This window comes from Geotrypetes seraphini, chromosome 1 (assembly GCF_902459505.1).
Source record: "Geotrypetes seraphini chromosome 1, aGeoSer1.1, whole genome shotgun sequence".
Lineage (NCBI taxonomy): Eukaryota > Metazoa > Chordata > Amphibia > Gymnophiona > Dermophiidae > Geotrypetes > Geotrypetes seraphini.
In genome coordinates, this window is record NC_047084.1 from 428,908,814 (window position 1) to 428,931,887 (window position 23,074).

A 23,074-nucleotide genomic window follows, 5' to 3' on the forward strand; every position below is an offset into this window, starting at 1 on the left:
CCGTTGTACCGGGCCTTGGTGCGTTCTCACCTGGAGTACTGCGCCCAGCACTGATCGCCATACATGAAGAAAGACACGGTACTACTCGAAAGGGTCCAGAGAAGAGCGACTAAAATGGTTAAGGGGCTGGAGGAGTTGCTTTACAGTGAGAGATTAGAGAAACTGGACCTCTTCTCCCTTGAAAGAGGAGACATGATCGAAACATTCAAATTACTGAACAGAATAGATTTAGTACATAAAGACAGACTGTTCGCATTCTCCAAGGTAGGGAGAATGAAAGGGCACTCTCTAAAGTTGAAAGGGGATAGATTCCGTACAAACATAAGGAAGTTCGTCTTCACACAGAGAATGGTGGAGAGCTGGAACGCTCTTCGAGTCTGTTGTAGGGGGAAAACACCCTCCAGGGTTTCAAGACTAAGCTGGACAAGTTCCTGCTAAACTGGGACGTACACAGGTGAGGCTGGACTCATTTTAGAGCACTGGTCTTTGACCTGGGGGCCGCTGCGTGAGCGGACTGCTGGGTACAATGGACCACTGGTCTGACCCAGCAGCGGCAATTCTTATGTTCACCCATCCAGCGCAAATAAGGCATGATACTAAGGGTTATAAGCATCTGAGGAATCCATCCCTATCAGTTTTAAGGCAAAATGAGGTGTTTTGAAGAAGTTTGAGAATTTAGGGAAAAATAAAATCAGGACATCCATGTCATCACTGCAGCAGCTTAAAAACACTTCATAGTTGACCAAAAAATTCAGAAAGTAAGATTTTAGATGAAGGGGAAACAAAGATCCAATTGCAGAAACAGTCCAAACACAGTTTAAGACCACCCCCTCTCCCCACACACAATTTTCCACATAGGCTGTCACAATCTGTACTCTTGTACTCAGTAAACCATGTACTTGGGAAATGGTGCTGCATCCTGCTTCGGTTCCCTCAAAGTGTATCTGGATTTGGAGGGGTTCTCTGCCAGTCAGCTGTCACAATGAGATCTTCAGGCTGCCAGTCCGAATGATCCTCTACTCCCCCCCCATCGTGCCATGCTGGATGCAGAAAAGAGGGAGGCAAACTGCAGCTGGCACAGAGCTCCCTGAAGGATGCTATTGATGCCTAACAGACTGCGCTCAATCTCCTGACCAAATCAAGGAAGCTAGAAAGTTCTGAGAGCCTGGAACCCTGAGCTCTACAAATCTTCAATTGGCTGGCTGAGCAGATCTGAGAAGGATACATATGCCAGCTGCAGACTAGTCTGCTCCTCTCCAAACAGGCACAGCAGTCCCATGAGTCTCTTGGAGTGTAACCCCACCCCCTCCAAACACACACACAAAAAATAAAATATGGAGCAGATCAGAATGACACCTTCATTCTCACCTAAAGAAGGAAGAATTGAAAGGGGTGTGGGGGGGGGGCAGCAGAGACTGGGGAGAAGAAGTTGAAAAGCTGCGATTGATATAGGCGGAATAGAAATCCGTAATGTAATGTAATGTAATGTAATATCTTCTGCAGTGTGCTCATGAGCATAGATGGACCACTATGGTTCAGCATAAAATCCCTATTGTACTGGAAAGATTTTTAAGTCTTCTTAATTGAACTTGAGGCAAGCCTTGACCTAGGGAGTTAGATTAGTCTAAATGTTTGCAGCAATGGTGAAGTATCATAAGAGTTCAATCTACATTGTATAGTACCGCAAGGCTCAGCCTTATCAGCTACCCTATTTAATGAATGTCTTGCTCCTCTTGGCGACCTGTTACATGAAATGTTCATCTCTTACAGGATTTATGCTGACAATGATCAGTTTTTCTTTAAAGTCCATAGATGGGGTAACCGGTTGTTTCAAGAATTAAAAGGTTACATGAAAAAGATCACTGAATGGATGAAGAGTAAAGAATATAGGAAAAACAGAAATTATGACTGTAGGAGAGGCATATGAACATCTATGGCCCAAAGAGATCTCTGTGTGTGACCATTTGATTAAAATTAGTGAGGAAATCAGGGTCCTTGGTGTAATACTAGATGCTAAACTATTCTTTAAAGCTCAGGTTTCCAGAGTAGTTCAGTCAGCAAATTTTGCTATGCGGAAATTGTCTCATTTGAAGAAGCAATACTGTCTCTAAAGTACCAGTTAGCATAAACGATGGTGTTGTCGCAGGTGGATTACAGTAGTGGAATCTATCTAGGTTTACTTCTAACACATATCAAAGCATTACAAACGATATACAACTCAGCTGCTTGGTTGTTGATGGGAGTATCTCACTATGAACATTTCTCCCATCTTAAAGAAATTACATTGGCTGCCAATATTATTTCGTATTCAATTTAAGATCTTCAAACTTGTCCAACAGAGTGTTTGACATCTTGCCAAATTATTTGGCCAAATGCTTGACATTGTACAGCCCACTGAGAGCACCGAAATCTGAAAATCGTTGGTTACTTGATAAAAGGAAAATGAACACTGTTCGATATATGCAAACTAAAAAATCTTGTTTCTCAACTGCTGGGCCAGTCTTATGGAATACCATGACTGGCACCTTGAGGTTTTGTAGAAATTTGCTACAATTTAGAAAATTGTTCAAAATCTTTTTGCTCAGGCTTTCCATGGTTAGCATCTTGTCTCTCTGAAAGTAATGCCTTCATGGATGACATCCAACTACACCTACCGCTAGGAGAAAACCTTGACGTCCAGATCACGGAACTCCTAAAACGCCTTTCTGAAATAAAAAAAATAACCCAGATGACCGTCAATTAAATGCCTCCAAAACGGAACTCCTTTGGATCCACAAAGAACACTGCAACCACTCAGCCCTTGCTATGTTGGACTTAACTACAAAAGACCAAGCAAGCAACTCCAAACTGTCACTTTCAAACCATCTCTCTCAGGTGGTATCTTCCTCATTTTACTACTTACGTCAACTCCAAGAAATAAAATGCTTTTCTGTCTGACTTCACCCAACTACTCCATACCTTAGTCCTTTCCCGAATCGACTACTGCAATGCCCTATTCAATGGTCTCATGGTGACCATACGGTTCACTGGCTGCCCGTAGTCAAACATTGTGTCTTCAAGGGCCTGATGCACATCCTTGCACATGGTGCCAGCCTACACGATGGCAAAGCTTCCTCTGTATGTGCCGAACAGGTCCCTCTGCTCCCAGGATGAAATATGCCTCAAAACGCTTCCTGGTTGTGCCCTTCAACTGCAAACCGCCAAACGACGTTCCTACTCCCACTTCATACCGAGCCATTGGAATCAACTGCCCCCATAGGACTCCTCAGCTTTAGGAAAGCAATAAAAACATACCTCTCCACCTAACTCCCCTGCCTATGACCAATGGATTATTAAGAAATATACATTGGTATTAGATCTCAGTATGTATCACATTAGGATAAGAATTTGTATTGAAAAATCTACTGTAATTATGGTAAATTTAACCTGGAACTGTACATTACCCTAGTGTGTCTCTAGTTAGGATAAAAACTTATATTGAAAAAATTTGCACTGTTAAGGATAACTATGACAAATTGTAACCTGTAAACTCTACAGTATATTGTGTTTATTGGTATTAGACCCCTAGTATGTTTTGAATTAGGACACAACCTTGTACTATAATTATGTCATATTGTAACCTGTTAACTGTACTTTATATATGTTTATCCTGTAACCCGTTCTGAGCTCTTTGGGAAAAATGGGATAGAAAGCGAATAAATAAATAAATAAATAAATAAATGCATGTGGTTAGTGCAAAATATTTCAATGAGTGCATTATTTTGAGTTCAAAGTTTAAGAAGATTCTACTTTTTAGAATGCACCTATAGTGTTAAAATTCTGTGCGTTTCTATTTGACTCTGTGCGTTTCTATTTGACTCTGATTGGCTAGGGACTTGCTGCTTCCACCAGCCTCGCTTAAGCCAACTGTCCAAACTTGGGCTTTCTACAGAACATCTGAAAAACTGTGAAGACGTGAGCTTGTTTATTTAATATACAACCTTGAAAAACCATCTTAGCAGTAATTACTAGTACTAGCCACTTGCATACTCAGAGCTGAAGAGAACCAGCTGTGCAATTATGCATGCAATTTCACTTTTCATAAAAAAAATGTCTGTTTATAAGTAGCATGGGAACTATTTTCACAGAGCAGCTTGGAAATGAAAATATTAACTGCACCTGTTTGATAGATAGAAACTTTAGAACCTGCACCTTCAGGGTGGAAATGACTCAGGATAGCTCACCACACAGCTTATTTCCACACATACATATTTATGAATTTCAGTAGAAAATTGCATTTTTTGGCTCACATCACACCACTTTTATATGATCTAGAAGCAAGACTGATTATTTCCCTTTTCAAATGTAGCAATCTACCCAGTCAGACAAGTCAGGCAACACAGAGCTACTGCTACTTACCAGTAACTTGGTCTACTAGAATACGTGAGGTAATGATGCGTCCATACTGGGAAAAGAGCTGCTCCAGTTCCTTCTGGGTCATTGTCTTTGGAAGACCGCTGACGTATAAATTTGCATCTCTTATGGAAGCTGAGCTTGGGCGCGCATAGGAAACCTTAGTAAAGAAACACACAGTAGCCATTATCCTTATAAGCTTGCTATATATATTAAAAACAAAACCAAATATATCCAGTGCACTATATATTTAAGTGATGTAATTTTTTTTTTTAAAGAAAATAAAATCAATATGTAACCTGAGAATGGAAGCCTTATCCAATATGACTTTTTAATTAAAAACATATAACAAGACTGAAATGCCTAATGCTAAAACTTAAGTGCGAAAAGTTGCTTTTCTGGACAAACATTTTTATTTTAATTCTAGTGAAGTGTTTCCCAATCCATCCTGGAGTACCCCCCTAGGTTTTCTAACTATCCACAATGAATATACATGAAATAGACTTGCATTCACTGCCTCTATTAAAGGCAAATCTCTTTCAAATATATATTCTTTGTGAATCTCCTGAAAACCTGTCTTTGGAAATACATCTAGTAAAAGTAAATTTTTTTTTAAATTATTATCATATTGAATAAATGCCTTTTTAATACCAATTTCATATATTCTACATCTATGAAAGCAGTCTGTTTCCAGTGCATGTACCCACCTCAAAATGAGTTAACATGTTTTAGAACTAAGCACTCCAACTGGTACTTAAAATGCAGATATTAAAGGAAGCAATATACTATAGCAGTATTCATCAATGCAAAGCCCAGGGGCTAATAGTGGCTCCTGTAGACCTCTGGGGTGACCTTCATCATTCTGTTTTTGTTTTGTTTTTTTTAAATGATACTCTGCCTCTCCTTCTAAGTTCTTAGCAGAAAGGGGGAGGTGGACTGGTAGAAGAACCACATGCTTGAAGGATAAGGCATTTCTCTAAAGACAAAGAATGTATTTGAGAATGCCCACCTTCTTGATGAGGAAATGCACAATAAAAAGTTTAAAGGCAGGTTGGTAGAGTGTTATTTTTATCTTAAAAATTGTTTATTAATTTTATATAGCAAAATATAGCAGATAACAGTGTAAGAAAATTTACATAAATTAATATGTTCAGAAAACACCAAGAAACTGTACATAAATAACTTAAGATCAACCCCCCAAAATAAGCCCACCCAATTGGTCTGTAGTTTGTTACCAGCATATTATCTGTTTGGTTTTGGAAGCTCTGGTATCAGTTATCTGACCTTTTGCCAAATGTGATTGGAACAATTGAAAAAGATGAAGAAGTATTATTGACTGAAATGTTTTGAAGAACCCTACAGTATATCCATCGTTACCTGGAGCTGAACCTGCTTTTAGAGATTTCAATGCTGACTGGAGTTCAGATATCGATATTGGCATATCAAGAGATTTTTTTAATATGATTTGGTAATTTAGGACCATTAATGGAATGCAAGAATTTTGTTGCATTAGTTGTCTCCTTTGAATTCACATAAGAATATAAATCCTTGTAATATTAAAAAAATTGGGCAAGGATATCAGGTTGTTGAATATAAACATTGCCAAATTCATCTTTGATTGCAGAGATCTTTTATCTCTGCGTTTTTTAATTTTAAAATAATTAGCCAACACTCTTCCTGCTTTGTTAGAACCACCATAATAAACCTTGTTGAATGAAGAGATCTTTCCGGGCCAGTTGACTACTAATGGCACTATATTTGTATTTAGCTACCATCAGAGCATTCAAGGTTGCTTGATTCCATTGAGTGATCAATTGAGACTCCAAAGCAGAGATGATATCCTCTAATTTAGAAAACTCCATTCTTAACAATGTACCTATGGTATTACCTTGTAAAGTTGCCTTGAAGGAATCCCATAAAGTCTCTGAAGAGACTTGTTCTGAGGAATTGTACTGAAAAAATTTGGATATTTTTTGTTTTATTTCCTCAAGAAAATTCAAGTCAGCAAGCAGCTTATTATTAAATTTCCAAATATACTTTTGGGAAGATTCTGTATCTATTCCCCTATCTTATTAATCATGTTCGGTAATCTCAGATAATTTTGCTGATACAGATGAATACAAAATAGGAAAATGGGATATCCTAGAGACATATCTTCCCAATTCATTCCAACTTATAAGAGACTAAGTTACAGTTGATATCCTACAAGATGGGAAATTTACAGCAAAGAACTCCTAGACCAAATAGCACCATATAAAACATACAAAAAGAGAAATAGACCGCCAAATGAATGGTTTGACAGTGAACTACTAACCACCAAACAGGAACTAAGAAAATTGGAGAGAATCTGGCTAAAAACAAACAAAGAGTCAGACAAGACAAACTGGAAACAAAAAATGAAAATATACAAAAATCTGATCAAAGAAAAACGCACTAAGCATTATGCGAAAAAAATTGGTACCTCAAAAATAAACAGCAAAGAATTGTTCAAACTAGTAAAACAATAACCGATACAACACAAATACTGGAAAAGGACAATGAGCCCACTCCATCGGCACAAACCCTAGCCAACTACTTTCAAAATAAAATCGCGGAGTTAAGAGCAACTCTACCCACAACCACAACAAATGCTCTTCAATACCTCGAACCCCATGACCAAGACACCAGAGTAGACATGATATGGAACCACCTCGACTACCCAGACTGGCATCAGTTCCTATACTTATTCAACAAGTACACCAAATCTAACTGCCTACTTGACGCATGTCCCCCAAAAATCATGACAGTTGCCCTTCCAGAATTTAAAAAGGAACTATTCGCATGGATAACATCCGCCCTTACAAGCGGAACATTAAACAAAAAAATGGGTCACATACTAATCACTCGAATCCCCAAAGATCGGAAAACCTTTTCAGCTCTGACATCCAATTTCAGACCCATAGCAAGCATTCCCCTCTTCACAAAGATACAGGAAGGATTGGTCAACCTTCAACTAGTAAACTACCTGGACAAATTTAACATCCTTAGCGAACACCAATCAGGATTCAGGAAAGGATACAACACAGAAACTGTCTTAGCCTCCTTACTGAATCACCTTTATGATCTCTTTAGCAAAGGCAAAAGCGCACTGATCCTACAATTAGACCTCAGCAGCGCATTCGACCTGGTAAATTTCAAACTAAAACTAAACGCAGAGAAAACAAGTCTTTCTGGCTAGTCCTAATGACAAAATTACGAGAACATCGATAAAAATAAACAATCATGAATACCCAATTTCCAAAAACATAAAAATACTCAGTATCACTCTAGACACTCATCTAACTATGACTGACCACACAAACTCACTAGTGAAAAAATGTTTTTTCACGCTATGGAAACTAAGGATCATAAAAAAATACTTTGACCCAACTTCATTCAGGTTGCTGGTACAAGCACTGATCCTATCCATTCTTGACTACTGCAACATCATCTACCTGGGCATCCCACAAAAAACAATAAAAATAACTGAGATTAATACAAAACACCGCCGTTCGCCTAATTTTCGGACTAAGAAAAAACGATCACATCAGCCCCTACTATAAAAAACTGCATTGGCTTCCAATAGAAGCGCGAATACTATTCAAATTTGCTTGCACCTGTTTCAGGCAAGCCTGGGGACTAGCACCTTCATACCTGCAAACTCACTTCATCCTGCACAACCCCACACGAGCAACCAGAAACAAAAACATCTTTGCATACCCAAAGATTACAGGCTGCAGATACAAATCATTCCTGGATAGAACCTTTAAGTTCCAAGCAAGCAGACAGCAAGTTTGGCTGAAAAACTACATAAACGAACACAATCTATCTTACAGTGCATTCCCGTAAATCGATCAAAACCGCCCTATTCGCAAAATTCGTTGACTAAAACTATCCCCTTCCTCACTAGGTCCCTCCCTCACTAGGACTCCCCTCCCCGTAAACGCCTTTTCTTCCTCTCAAGAAGCTCCTCATCTATCTATTCAGATATCCTCTACTCATAGAACTCCAACTCATATGTAAGTTCTAAAGTGCTCAGGTATTCATTCATTACCCATAGAACTCCAATTAGCACGTTAGTTTCCCATTAGACTATTATATTGTATTTACACACATTGTATGGTATTGTATTTAGTCTTATTGTAGTGTATTGTATTTAGACTCACTATATTTAGACTCATTGTATTGTATGTAGACTTATTGTTTTGTATTAAGACCTTTTGTTATTCGCTGAATGTCCAGCCTTCTTACAATGTAAACCGCCTAGAAGTCGCCTGACTATGGCAGTATAGAAAAATAAAGTTATTATTAATCAATTAATTGTACCTATATAACTTAATTTATAAATATTTACACATTATTAAATTAATACACTCCCTTCCAACCTCTATTTCCCTCTGACTCATTTACAACCTACTCTTACTAGTTTATCTTTAGAAAAAGACACCTTTTAAGGAAGGTGTGAAAAAGCATCTTGTCACCTTGAAGCTGTGTGAGAGCGTGAGCACGAATCATGTTTGTTCAATTTGTGTCAAATCAAGCACTTTTACATTTTTCACACCTCCCTACTTGTCTAAAAAGATGCATATTTGAAGTTAATTTCTCCTACACATGAGATGACAGTCTCAGCCTGTCCCAGTAATATCATTCCCTCAGAGCCTGGATCCACTCAGCTTATGCTCCTGACGAACCACTTGCCATAATCTCTCATTTCACAACGCTTTCCGTTACTGCATCTGCTGTGGACTGATGACGGAACAAATCTCCATGAATCTCTCTGACATTGGCAGTAATGTGAGCGCCAGGATGTCAGAATCGGAATGTTGCTAAGATTCACTGACACTTAAGACATCTATGTGGTATGAATTAAAAAGCACCGCCAAAATATTTTCAATAGCCTTTTCCAGGACTAGGACTAGGCCACAGCAGTGAATCCTACCAAACTAAAGAACTCCAACATCATTTTCTTTATGGGCAAATTATTTTTTGTCATTCCATCTGTTCAATTTAAAAATCAATTCCATTCCAATCAACTCCCTCCTCATACGATTCATAAGTGTAACCAATATAAAAGCAGAGTCATCATATCAATATAATTTTCCTCTTATAATAATTAATTGATTGAGATAATAAATTTTAAAGCCAGTCAGTTTATTTTTCAAAGGATCTTAAAAATCAAATTCATTACCAAATCTATAAGAAGGGTTTCATAACATCAAGCTGAGCCTCTGGGGAATCGTAGAGAGTAGTTTTATTGTTAAACGTAACCCACATCGTTGCCGGGTACAGTGAAACACCCTCCAGGAATTCAAGACAAAGTTAGACAAGTTCCTGCTGAACCAGAACGTACGCAGGTAAAGCTAGATTCAGTTAGGGCAATGGTTGACCCAGCAGCAATTCTTATATTCTTATGTGTGTTTAGTAAAATCTGGTAGTAAAAGGATCCGTTTCTTGCCGTTTTAAGTTTTTAATTTTTTTGGATGATGTAAGGATTTCCATAGCTTGATTGAATCTGAGAAGCTTAAAAATTAAAGGTCTGGGACCTTTTTGGTTAATTGGTATGCGAGATGGTATACAATTGGAATGTTCTATCTCTAAAGGCTGTTTGAATTTAAGGAAAGCAGTTTAGATAGAAATTCCTCCAGAAAGTTCACTGGATTAGATCTCTCAACTCCTTCTGGCAGTCCTAGAAGGCAGATATTGGTCCTCCTGCTCCTGTTATTTGCATCTTCTAACTCTTTAGTGAGTGTAATTACAGTTTTGTGATCAGACTGGCATTGTTATAAAGTATCTTCTGCCCTTGACATTCTATACTGCAACTGCTCCATTCTTACATTAGAAACTGCCATTTGCTGAGATAGGTTTGAAACATCTGACTGTACCTTAGAGAGTTTATCAGTGTTATCTTGGATTAAGATTTTAATTGTCCGCATTTCTGTCATTATCTAATCCAGTATTTCTGTTGAATCTTTCAGGAGTGGTACTTTTGAAGGAGTAGGAGGATCAGGCTTAGATTGTTTTGTCCCTCCTGCATCTGCAAACACTGAATCCAGTCTTGTTTGTAGGTAATTGTCATCTTTAAGCTTTAAATATGCTCCTTTAGTTAGTTAGCTAGTTGAAAGGGAAAACTTATTTTTAAAAAAATGCTGCTAAATATTTTTAAAGTGCTGGGAGGGAGAGAGCCAACGATCATATGTCTTTCCTGCAGTGCATCCAAACTCTTCCCCCTCAGGTTGGTAGAGTGGATAACTAAAACATACTGATCAGCCTTGTCAAGGTCACACATGGAAGATTTTGGTGGCTCAGTTCAATTGGATACAAAATGGCCCTAGTTTAAAAATTAGAGAAAAGCACTGCACTACAGCATAGTTCTTTAAAGACTTAGCTGGTTGGCACAGGGACCCCATATAAGAGACATAGGGAGGCAAAGCTTCCCCCAGCCCCAACCACTACCTTGTCTTCCCTTATAGAAATCAGGCATGAGGCCAGAATCCTTTGTGCTTCATAGCCAGTTTTTGGACCTTCCTCTGAAAGAGGAAGTTGCATCATAGAGGGTGGGCTGAGCAGAGATAACTGTAATGTTCAGAGGATTATGGCCTACACTTGGCTTCTGTAAGATGGGGAGGCAGTGGGCTGGGACGGCAGCTTGGTAGAAGTGCCGGGGAGAGCTGGAGGGAAGGAGTATTTGGAGATGGAAGAGAAAAATGGCAATATCAATGCTGGAAGGAGAGATGTGAGATGGTCACGGAAAAGGAACAGTGATAGAAACATGAGAATGCTGGATGATGGGCAATGTTGGATAGTAGGGGGTAGGAGGAAAGACAAAATGGGACAGTGATGAGAAGGGAGACACACAGAGGACTGATGCTGAGTAGGAGTAAGGACAGAGATGGGGAGAAGATAGAAAGAGGCAATATTGGATGATGTGTATGGATGGAGGGGAAGGGAGAAACAGGTCATGCTGGATGGGGAAGAAAGGGATAGAGAAGCATCCTGGATTGTTGAGGCCAGGGTGGGATTAGATTGAGGGCAGGATGAGAGCACGAGCCACTGCTTCATGGCAAGGAAGAGAGGGAAAAAGATGATGGGAGCAGGGGGTACAGAAGAGATATAGGGAGATCTCAAGCTTATTCTCTCCTTTCCATCTCCTGTCATTATTCCCCTTTGCTTCAGCTCACTCTCTTACTCAACGGGGATGTCAATCCCAACCCTGGCCCTCCATGACATTTTCTTTCCCACATGTGTAAGCATCCTAACCTTATCTATTCCTCTCCTTCAATCTCCTCTCTCCCTTTCTCATGTGCCCTGTGGAATGCACACTCCATCTCCCTACATTCCTGACCTCTCTCCCACAGTCCCTCCACCTACTTGCTCTGAGACATGGATTTGCCTCGAGTGTTCCACCACAGCTGATACCCTCTCCCATGGTGGCTACCACATCTCCCATGCACCATGCCATAGTGATAAGAGGTGTAGGTGTTGAACTTCACTCTCCTTGCACGTTTCAACCTCTTCTCCCACCTCAATCACACAGCCTTTCTTCATTTGAAGTCCACTCCATCTCCCTCTCTGGATAGCAGTTATTTATCATCCCCCTAAGTCCCCTTCCTCCTTTTTCACTAAACTTTACTTCTGGCTTTCTTGCTCTTCTCCCTCCTTTTTTCTTGGGGATTTTAACATTCATGCAGGAGCGGCAGCGCTACCTCTTGCTGGCTGTCCGCTGCCACTCCTACTTTATGGGCGAGGGTCAGTTGGGAAGGCCTGCATGCTCCCCCAGCTTACCTCCTGGCCTCCAGCTCTTACCTTAAGATAATTGGCAGCCTGCACGATCCTTCCAGGCTGCTGTCTTCCTCAGCACCACGTTCCCTCAGCCGCGATCCTGCCCCTGACGTCAGAAGATGGGCGAGACCATGGCAGAGGGAACGTAGTGCTGAGGAAAATGACAGCCTGCAAGGATTGCTACAGCACCAGTGATCCTCTCTGCAGGCTGACGATTATCTTAAGCCAGTACTGAATCTGTATTTGCTCCATGCAACATGGTGGTGGGGTTATTGTGATGTCCTGTAAAGTGATCGTATTAACTTATGGTCTTCCAGGTTTGCAATATTCAACCTAGTTCTAATGAATGCTCATTATAGATTAATTAGGAAAATATTGAAATTTTTAGCTATTTGTGATGCATCAGTGATTATCAGGGCTTTAAAAGTCCACCATAAAAGATGGGCTAGTTAATGTGAGCTAAGAGCAGAAATATCTCTCCTTTGAGCCTTTGAATAAGGGGGGGGGGGGGGAGGAGTTTCCACTCCTCAACCAAAATTGGTAGCCTCAGCCAAACTTTGCTAATGGCTGATTTCACAGCTCTTCTCCAATGCACTCTTTTTCTTCCCTATGGTGATTTTACTAATTGTAGCCTGGCCACTAGTTCTCCCAATGTCCTGTCCATCCACTGCTGTTTCTATGACCCTTTGAGCTTTACTATACATAGTTCCATGTTATTTTCACAACAAAAAGAACAAATTAGCATGGGAATCAACAGCTCAACCTGAATGAGAGCTAGAGAAAGCTATGGAAGCAATAGCAGTTGATAGGGAACATGAAGAGTGAATGAAGAGTGCAAGACTTCCCCATCCCAATAGCAGATGCCTCTATAGCTGTTCTTATGAAACTATATGAACTACGACAGCTTTTGAAAATATACCGTAAGTCCCGAGTCTAAGTAAATGTTTTATTGTTGTGGCTCCTAAACTCTGGCACAATTCAACTTGAACTCTCTTTTCAAAGATTCAGAAGTGCACCAGACAAAAAGAGGTAGAAAAAATAATTTTATTTTCTGTTTCGTGATTACAATGTCAGACCGCAAATGTGAGCTAGGATTTAACAAAGAGAGGAAAAGTCTTTTTTGTTTATACCACAGTGCCAGTGTGGGTAGGACAGGGCAAAGGGGGTGAAGAGGCTATAAAAGGAGTGATGAGGCTATAAAATAAAACTACCAGGATGTTTTGAATAAAAACAACACAAAAAAACACCACCACCCAATTGGGCAGGAAAATCAAAATCAAAAATCATAACAAAGCATTGCCCTTGCTGGGTCAGACCAGGGGTCCATCGTGCCCGGCAGTCCGCTCTCGCGGCGGCCCCCCAGATCCATGGCCTGTAAGTGCTTCTAACCTAAAACGTTCATACCCTATTCGCGTAATGTCCTGTAAATAACCCTCTATCTGTACTCTGCAATCCCCTTCGCTTCCAGGAAGTCATCCAGTCCCTTTCTGAACCCCAGTATTGTACTCTGTCCTATCACCTCTCCTGGAAGCGCGTTCCAGGTGTCCACCACCCACTGAGTGAAGAAGAACTTCCTTGCATTTGTTTTGAATCTGTCTCCTCTCGTTTTGAATCTGTCTCCTCTCAATAGGCTGAATCGAATCAATTTTTTTTTTCATGAATCGGGCAGCACTATATATTACTACACATTTGGGAAAGGCAGATCTCCCCTTTACTTCATGTATATAAGTTTAATTATATAAAAACAAACTATACATTTATGGGCAGTTATGAAATTGTCATAACTTTCAATACCTGGAAATAGTTTCAAAAACTCATATCAAACTTGCCTAAGATTCATACATCCTAGCCCAGTGGTCGGCAAACCGTGGCTCATGAGCCGCATGTGGCTCTTTAGCCACTTGAGTACGGCTCACGGCTCAGCTAGCTAGAACTTCCCTTCCCTGTAAATAGGATGCTGAAGCGCCGGGCTGACCAACTTTCGCCACCCGATGTCAATTCTGACATCGGAGAGAAAGTTCCAGGCCAGTCAATTGCTGCCTGGCTGGCCCAGAACTTCCTATCCGACGTCCGAATTGACGTCAGGTGGCGAAAGTTGGTCAGCTCGGCACTTCAGTGTCCTCTTTAAGGGGAAGGAAAGCAGGGAAAGCTCAGAACTCTGTGGTGGCCTGTTCCCCGATGGCAGCACCAGCCCATTCCCCTGCGGCGGTGGAGGCCTGTTCCCTGGCGGTTGTGGTTTGGGGGAGGGCAGGGAGAAAGAAAGAAAGGGGGAGATAGAAAGAAGGGAGACAGAAAGACGGGGGGGCAAGGAGACAGACAGAAAGAAAGAGGGCATGGAGAAAGAAAGAAAGGGGGCAAGGAGAGAGAGAAAGAAAGAAGGGGCAGGGTGAAAGAAAGAAAAAGTTGGTGGAGGTAATGAGGTCTGGAGGAAAGGAAGCATACAGGAGGCAGAAAGAAGGGAAGAAATATTGGATGAACAGTCATTAGAATAAAGTCCAACCAGAAACTGAAATTACCAGACAACAAAGGTAGGAAAAATGATTTTATTTTCAATTTAGTAATCAAAATGTGTCTATTTTGAGAATTATCTGCTGTCTATATTTTGAACTATGGCCCCCTTTTACAAAACCGCAACAGCGTTTAGCGCAGGGAGCCTATGAGCATCGAGAACATCACAGAGCATTCAGCACATCTCCCTGCGCTAAAAAACGCTGTCGTAGTTTAGTAAGAAGGGAGGAGGTATATTTGTCTATTTTTGTATAGTTGTTACTGAGGTGACATTGCATAAAGTCATCTGCCTTGACTTCTTTGAAAACCCGCGGAATATAAATGATAATTAACATTTTCTCTGCGTACAGTGTGCTTTGTGTTTTTTACAATTTTATTGTTGGTAGATCATTTTGACTTGGTCACAAATGTAAGAGGGAAGGAGGGGAGCTGCTGAAAGACATCTAGTAATCCATGCAAGCTTGACTGTGCAGGGAATTATTTTTGTAAAATCATGTTTTGTTATGTGACTGGCATTATTTAGACTTTACTTTCTATGAATGAATAGAATGAAAATGATATAAAATTACTTGCTTGTTTTTATGTGCGTGCGCTGAAGGAAAGTGGAGAGTGTGCTGAGGATACTAAAGGGAAATGGGGAAGAGAGAGTGGGGAGAAGACGCTGATTTATAAATTGACAATTGTACAGAATATTGTTTCTTTTTATACTTTAATATGATAAGTTCAGTATAAAACTATTCGAGCCTTGTGTGGATGGGATCAGATGGTATGTGGGAATGGGGACCGAGCTCGCGGGGACGGAGACAAATTTTTCCTCGTGTCATTCTCTAGGCTCTGCCACAAATCGATTTCGACTATGTGCGGGCGAGTGGGGTTTCAGTCTGTTTGACGTAGCCGTCGTACTGCTGATCTTTGGCTCTTTTGACTAATGAGTCTGCCAACCACTGTCCTAGTCCATGAACAAAGTACTGTACTCTGTAAACTGAATGTTTCAGAGAAACGAATTCATATGCCACTGTAAACACTAGAGATGTTGTACAGTACAGATACTCAAGTTCTTGCACTCGAACTCAATCTAATATAGATACATAAGACAAAAGTGGTTACAGGAAATTCATTATAGTAAAACCTGGTTAAAAATTAAGGCAAAAGTCAGAAAGTTACGGTGCTAGGTTTAGAACTAAAACTGTTAGAGGAAACTTGAATATGGGGAGAAGGGTACAGTTAGAATAGATGGCCAGATGAACAAGTTTCATAAGGTAGGAAAAGTGGACGAGAGGGGGGGGGAGTAAGAAGCTGCTATCATCAGGTAAGTGAGCAGTTGCTGCCTATTAATGCTGCCCGATTCAGGGAAAAAAAAATCGATTTGATTCAGCCTATTGAATTGGTTTTTCGATTCGATTTTCCTGCCCCAACTCGGTATTTTTTATTTTCAAAACATTTAATAGCCTCTTCACCCCCTTTGCCTTCTCCTAACCACACTGGCACTGTGGTGTAAACAAAATAAACAAAAAAGACTTTTCCTCTCTGTTAAATCTTAGCTCACGTTTGCAGTCTTAACACCAGCTCTGGCAGGATACATGTTTCAAATCTGACATATTGTAATCACAAAACAGAAAATAAAATTAGTTTTTTTACCTTTTGCTGTCTGGTCATTATACAAATCTTGTTGGTCCCAGGCTCTGGTTGTCTTCTGATAACTTGCTTGCCAGGGTCTCGTTCGTTCTTCTTTCTGCATGCTAACCATCCATCTGCCATCTCTGTCCTCCCCTTCCTTTTCCCTTCCCTCCCCAGATTGACTGGCATCTTTCCTTTTTTTGTCTCCCTCCACAGATCCACCTTTTCTTAACTACACATTCATCCAGCATCTCTCCCTCCTTTCCCACCACCCCAGGGTCCACCATCTCTCCCTTTCTTTTCCCAACTACCCTCCTATCCAGTATCTCTATCCCCCCCTCCACACCATCCCTTGTGTCCAACTTCTCTCCCTTTCTGTTCCTTCCCTCCCTAAATCCCATTGTCCTTCATCTCTCTCCCTCTCCTCTATTTTCAGACTCATAATTTCTTCACCCCCCAAAGTCCGGCATATGCACATCACTTTGAATCCCCCTTCCCTCCCTCCGTGTACTTAAACACCAGGGCCCCCTCCCCTGAAGGTCTGTCCCCCCTTAAAGGACTGCACCCCACCCCTAAAGGCCTGCCTGTCCCCCCCTTTGAAGGCCTGCATCCCACCCCTGAAGGACTGCCTCCCCTGAAGGCCTGTCCCACCCCGAAGGACTGCTCACCCCCCCCCCAACAGAAGGCCTGCGCGTTCCCCCTGGCCTCCCACTGGTGTCCGGCTTCCCCGCACCGTTTACCTTTGAGGAGCAGCCTGCAGACAAGATCGCGTTGCTAGCGATCTTTGCACTGCTTCTGAGCTGTTTCCTCTGCTGCAGTCCTGCCCCTCCTCTGACATCAGAGGCAGGACCGCGGCTCCGGAAACAGCTCTGAAGCAGTGTAAAGATCGCTAGCACCGCAATCTTATCTGCAGGCTGCTCCTCAAAGGTAAATGGTGCGGGGAGGTCAGAGGGGGAAATGAGAGGCCGGGGGAGAAGCCAGGGAGGGGGGGGGGGAGCCGGACAGCAGCATTTCCCGACTGACCCTCCCCCCTCGCCCTCTAAAGCAGGTGTGGCAGTGGACGGCCAGCAAGAGCAGTACTGCCGCTCCTGCTTTAGGGGATGAGGGGGGAGGGTCAGCTGAATCGGGAACCGATTTTTTTTGTTTTGAATCGATTCACTCAAAGTGAATCGGTGAACCGATTCGAATCATGAATCGGGCAGCACTACTGCCTACATAGGAGTCAAATGCATGGGGAGGAGCTTGGGAGCTTGACCTGGACAGAAGCATGGTGTGAGAGCTCCTCTGAGCAGAGTATTTTGTTTCAATTAATCAATCTGTCGATCAAATCGGGAAAGATTACGGAAGACTGGAAGGTGGCGAATGTTACGCTGATCTTCAAAAAAGGTACTGATAAAGGACTGCATCATTGATCACCTTGACGGACACGGTTTAATGAGGACCAGCCAGAATGGTTTCAGCAAAGGCAGATCTTGCCTGACAAACTTGCTGCACTTCTTCAAGGGAGTAAACAGGCGGATATACAAGGGCAACCTGGTTGACATTGCATATCTAGATTTTCAGAAGGTGTTCGACAAGGTTCCACATGAACGACTACTTCGGAAAATTGCGAGCCATGGAATTGAGGGTGAAATACTCACGTGGATCAAAAACTGGCTGGAGCATAGGAAACAGAGTGGGGGTGAATGGACAATACTCAGACTGGAAGAGTGTCATTAGCGGGGAGCCGCAGGGCTCGGTGCTTGGATCCTTGCTCTTCAACATCTTTATAAATGATCTGGACATTGGTACGAGTGAGATGATTAAATTTGTGGACGATACGAAGTTATTCAGAGTAGTGAAGAGATAGGCAGATTGCGAAGATCTACAAAGTGACATAATCAAGCTCGAGAAATGGGCATTGACATGGCAAATGAGGTTCAGCATGGATAAGTGCAAAGTGATGCACATCCGTAACAAAAATCTCATGCATAAATACAGGATGTCCGGGGCGGTACTTGCAGAGACCTCCCAGGAAAGAGACTTCTAAAGGAGTTCTGATAGACAAATCAATGAAGCCGTCTGCACAATATGCTGTGGCGGCAAAAAGGGCAAACAGAATACTAGAAATGATAAAGAAGGGGATTATAAGCAGATTGGAGAAGGATATCATGCCGTTGTACTGGGCCATGGTGCACCCTCACCTGGAGTACTGCGTCCAGCACTGGGAACATAGAGCGATGCAGGATCCTTGGGAGGTACTGAGGGATGGGACTGAGGTGCTAAACCACCAGGCCGGGGGGGGGGGGGTGGACCCATGGGTGGCAGGTTGCAAGAAAGAGAGAGGGGATTGCTAAGGGAAGAAAGTTGCTGGAACTACAGGTGAGAGATAAGGGAAGGGAAATAGACAAAGCTGGACAAGTTCCTGCTAAACTGGGACGTACGCAGATGAGGCTGGACTCATTTAGAGCACTGGTCTTTGACCTAGGGGCCGGCCGCCGCGTGAGCTGACTGGACAGGATGGACCACTGTCTGACCCAGCAGTGGCAATTCTTATATTCTTAAAATAATTTTTTCATCAAATTTACCAACAATGTCCCTTCTTTTCTATCATGGCTGAGACCAAGAATTCTAAATCAGACCAGCATAAGAACATAAGCAGTGCCTCCGCCGGGTCAGACCATAGGTCCATCCTGCCCGGCAGTCCGCTCCCGCGGCGGCCCAAACAGGTCACGACCTGTCTGAATCACCAGAAGGGGCTCCCTTGCCACCTTGGTTTCTCATTGAAGTCCTATCTTCCCATCGAAGTCCTAACCCTCCGGTCTTGCACATGCACGACCTGGTTGGGTTTCTATACTTGTGTTACATCCCAGCTCCTCCCTCAGTATCCCACGATCCCTTTATCCCTCAGGAATCCGTCCAATCCCTGTTTGAATCCCTGTACCGTACTCTGCCTGATCACTTCCTCTGGTAGCACATTCCAAGTGTCCACAACCCTTTGGGTGAAAAAAAACTTCCTTGCATTTGTTTTGAACCTATCTCCTTTCAGTTTCTCCGAATGCCCCCTCGTACTTGTTGTCCCCTTCAGTCTGAAGAATCTGTCCCTATCCACCCTCTCTATGCCCCTCATGATCTTGAAGGTCTCTATCATATCTCCCCTGAGCCTCCTTTTTTCCAGAGAGAAGAGCCCCAGCCTATCCAACCTCTCGGCGTATGGGCAGTGTTCCAGCCCTTTTACCAGTTTTGTTGCTCTCCTTTGGACTTTCTCAAGTACCGTCATGTCCTTCTTGAGGTGCGGCGACCAATACTGAACGCAGTATTCCAGATGTGGACGCACCATCGCTCGATACAATGGCATGATGACTTCCCGCGTCCTGGTTGTTATGCCCCTCTTTATGATGCCCAGCATCCTGTTGGCTTTTTTCGAGGCTGCTGCGCACTGTGCAGATGGCTTCAGTGATGCATCCACCAGCACACCCAAGTCTCTCTCAAGTCTGCTGTCTCCCAACAATGCCCCCCCCAATTTGTAGTTGAACAACGGGTTCTTTTTCCCTATATGCATGACCTTGCATTTTTCCACGTTAAAGCGCATTTGCCATTTGTTTGCCCAGTCTTCCAGCTTGTCCAGGTCCCTTTGCAGGTCCTCGCATTCCTCCCTGGACCTAACTCTGCCGCACAGTTTGGTATCGTCTGCAAATTTTATAACCTCGCACTTTGCCTCCTTTTCCAGGTCATTGATAAATATGTTGAAGAGTAACGGCCCCAGCACCGATCCCTGTGGCACACCGCTTGTGACTCCCCGCCAGTCAGAATATTGGCCCTTCACTCCGACCCTCTGCAGTCTACCCGACAACCAGTGCTTGATCCATCTGTGCACATCCCCTCCCACCCCGTGGTTCCACAGCTTCCTAAGCAGCCTTTCATGTGGCACCTTGTCGAAAGCCTTTTGAAAATCGAGGTAAATGATGTCTATGGGTTCCCCATTGTCCACCCGACTGCTTATTCCCTCAAAGAAGTACAGAAGGTTCGTTAGGCACGACCTTCCCTTACAGAATCCGTGCTGGCTTGTTCTCAGTAGGCCATTCCTCTCGATGTGCTCGCAAGTGCCGTCCTTGATCATAGCTTCCACCATCTTCCCTATAATTGAAGTCAGGCTCACCGGCCTGTAGTTCCCGGGGTCACCCCTCGATCCCTTCTTGAAGATAGGTGTGACATTCGCCAATTTCCAGTCCTCTGGTACCTCACCAGTTTTCAAGGATAGGTTGCAAACATGCTGGATTGTGCCCGCTATTTCTTGTCTTAGTTCCTTCAGAACCCTTGGGTGGATCCCATCCGGGCCCGGTGATTTACCGCATTTTAACCTGTCTATCTGTTTGAGGACATCCTCCTTACTTACCTCTATGTGCTCCAATTTTTCGGCCTGTTCCCCACTCATGAGCGCCTCTGAGTCCGGTATATTAGATGTGTCTTCGCTTGTGAAAACCGACGAGAAGAACGTGTTCAACCTCTCAGCTACCTCTTTATCCTCCTTAATCACTCCCTTCCTATCCCCATCGTCCAACGGCCCCACCTCCTCTCTCGCTGGTCGCTTCCCCTTTACGTAACTGAAGAATGCCTTGAAGTTTTTCGCCTCCCTGGCCAGCCCCTCTTCGTATTCCCCTTTCGCTTTTCTAACCTCTCGGTGGCATTCCTTTTGGCATTTCCTGTGCGCCTGGTGATTTTCCTCCGTTGGGTCCTTTTTCCAACTCCGGAAGGATACTTTTTTGTCATTTATTGCCCTCTTTACTTCAGTTGACATCCAAACCGGGTCCTTTGATCGCTTGTTTTTGCAGCCTTTCCTGAAACTGGGGACGTACATTCTTTGTGCTTCCTGCAGTATTCAGTTTCTTCTGGACTAAAAAAGATTTTTAAAAACCCAGCACATCTGACCCCTGACAAAATGGCTGAAAAGGACAAATCAAAAGTACAAGATCCAATCCATAAGTAGATACAGATACTAAGGACATGCTCAAAACACAGTTAGAGCTTACCAGAGATATGCAACAAGAGCTGGAAAACCTAAATAGTTCTCAGCACAAAACTGAAGATTTGGAACAGAGAACTGCCAACTTGGAATCCAGCAATAATAAAACTAAAATTAAAAAATTGTAACAGGACGTGGAAGATCTTTCAAAGAAAAGTAGTAACATCAGAATTCTGGGTTTACCAGAATTATCTAGGAAATAATGATCACATTTTTAACTGCATGGCTACTAACATTTCTGAAACTTTCCTTTGATCCTGAACTCCTACGCTGCTCACAGGAAATAAACATCCCAAGACCTGTAATGGCAAATACTCTGCATTACCAGCATGCTTTAAGGATTTTAACAGTGGCTAAAAATAAACACAACAATTACTGTTTCAAGGTAAGATATGAATACGAGATTTGCCCTGAAAGACATGGGTGCAAAATTAGGATTATTATATCCAGCTACAATGATAGTGACTTATAACAAAACTACCTCAATTTTTATATACTGAAAAACTACAAAATTTCAAAAATTAGAAAAAGATGCAGTGTTCTAGATGATATTTATCTTACTTTCTCTACTCTATTTGCCAAAGTGCTAACATGATTATAAATAATGTCTTGGAAATGCAAATATTTATTCTACAAAACTTTACATTTACTTAGCAGTACTTACACAGTATATTACTGACTTCTGGCTCTTATATGGTTGCTAAATGAAAACCTGGATTACATCTTTATATAAAAATCTTACTAGCAGTTTTTAATGCTGCTTTACTCTGAATCACTGAACTCTCAACATTTTGTGACTTCAAAATCAACTTAAAAGCCATTCCTGAGGTTCTCACAATCTCTACCTTCTATCTGCATGAAACCACCTTGACATCACAAATTTGGTGAAACAAGAATTCTAGCTAGATGATGCAATGATACTAACATTTGAACATTTCTGGAATCTTAATTGTGGTGATATACAGCTTTCATTAGTCATTGGAGCCCTGCGAAAAATCTCTAATCGAGGCTAAACTTCAACAGTTTGAATCATATATCTTCATATCAATAATAATCTTCAGTCTTTGAACAGAATTTTATGAAATCATAAGTTTCATGCTGTTTGTTATTGTACTTATTGAGCTATCTTCAAGGTTATTTCTACAGGTAACTGAGGAATGACCACTTCACATTATCTTTATTCACTTTCAAGGATATGGATGTATACTTCTGTTTGCTCTGAAACAAACTGATTAGAACTTTATCACTATGGTTGCAAACCTCTGCTCTGCTTAGCTGGCTTCATCATATGTTTCTAGCAAGGGTTTAATCAATCTCTTTTTTTTTTTTTTTTTGCATTACCAACGAAGTTTCTATTTCAAAATAAGAGTGAAATATATTGTATAGTACCAGGCTACTTTATATACAGAAAAAAGTCCTTGTTTCATATTTTTCAGCAAAGAACACTTTTTCATTTATTTAATCTTATACAAAAATATATTTCACTTTTCATTATTATAGGATAGTGCTCAGAAAATGGCTACCAAGTAGCTCTGTGCTCATTTCTCTACAATGAGAAAGGCAGCACCATTTTCAGTCATCACACGTATCCAAAGCTTATATGTTGTAAAAGTTTAGCTCCAAATGATTAACAAGAGGAGATAAAGTGCATTTTTTTCTGTTTCAATTTACTTATTCCACTTCTCTTCAGATAACCACAGTGTTTTTTCCGGTGCTTGCTTAAACTCCAGTGAATGAATCTCCACCAACATGCTACCA

General features: G+C 41.9%; 1 protein-coding gene across 13 annotated transcripts in view; it reads right to left on the minus strand.

Annotated features, from left to right (window-relative positions):
• ELAVL2 (ELAV like RNA binding protein 2) overlaps positions 1 to 23,074 on the minus strand; it is a 374,857-nt gene that overhangs the window by 49,619 nt on the left and 302,164 nt on the right. For all 13 annotated transcript variants that reach the window (XM_033919237.1, XM_033919228.1, XM_033919270.1 and 10 more), the window contains one exon: positions 4,399 to 4,552. In XM_033919237.1, coding sequence (XP_033775128.1) covers positions 4,399 to 4,552 — 154 coding nt within the window. The remainder of the gene's footprint in view (positions 1 to 4,398; positions 4,553 to 23,074) is intronic.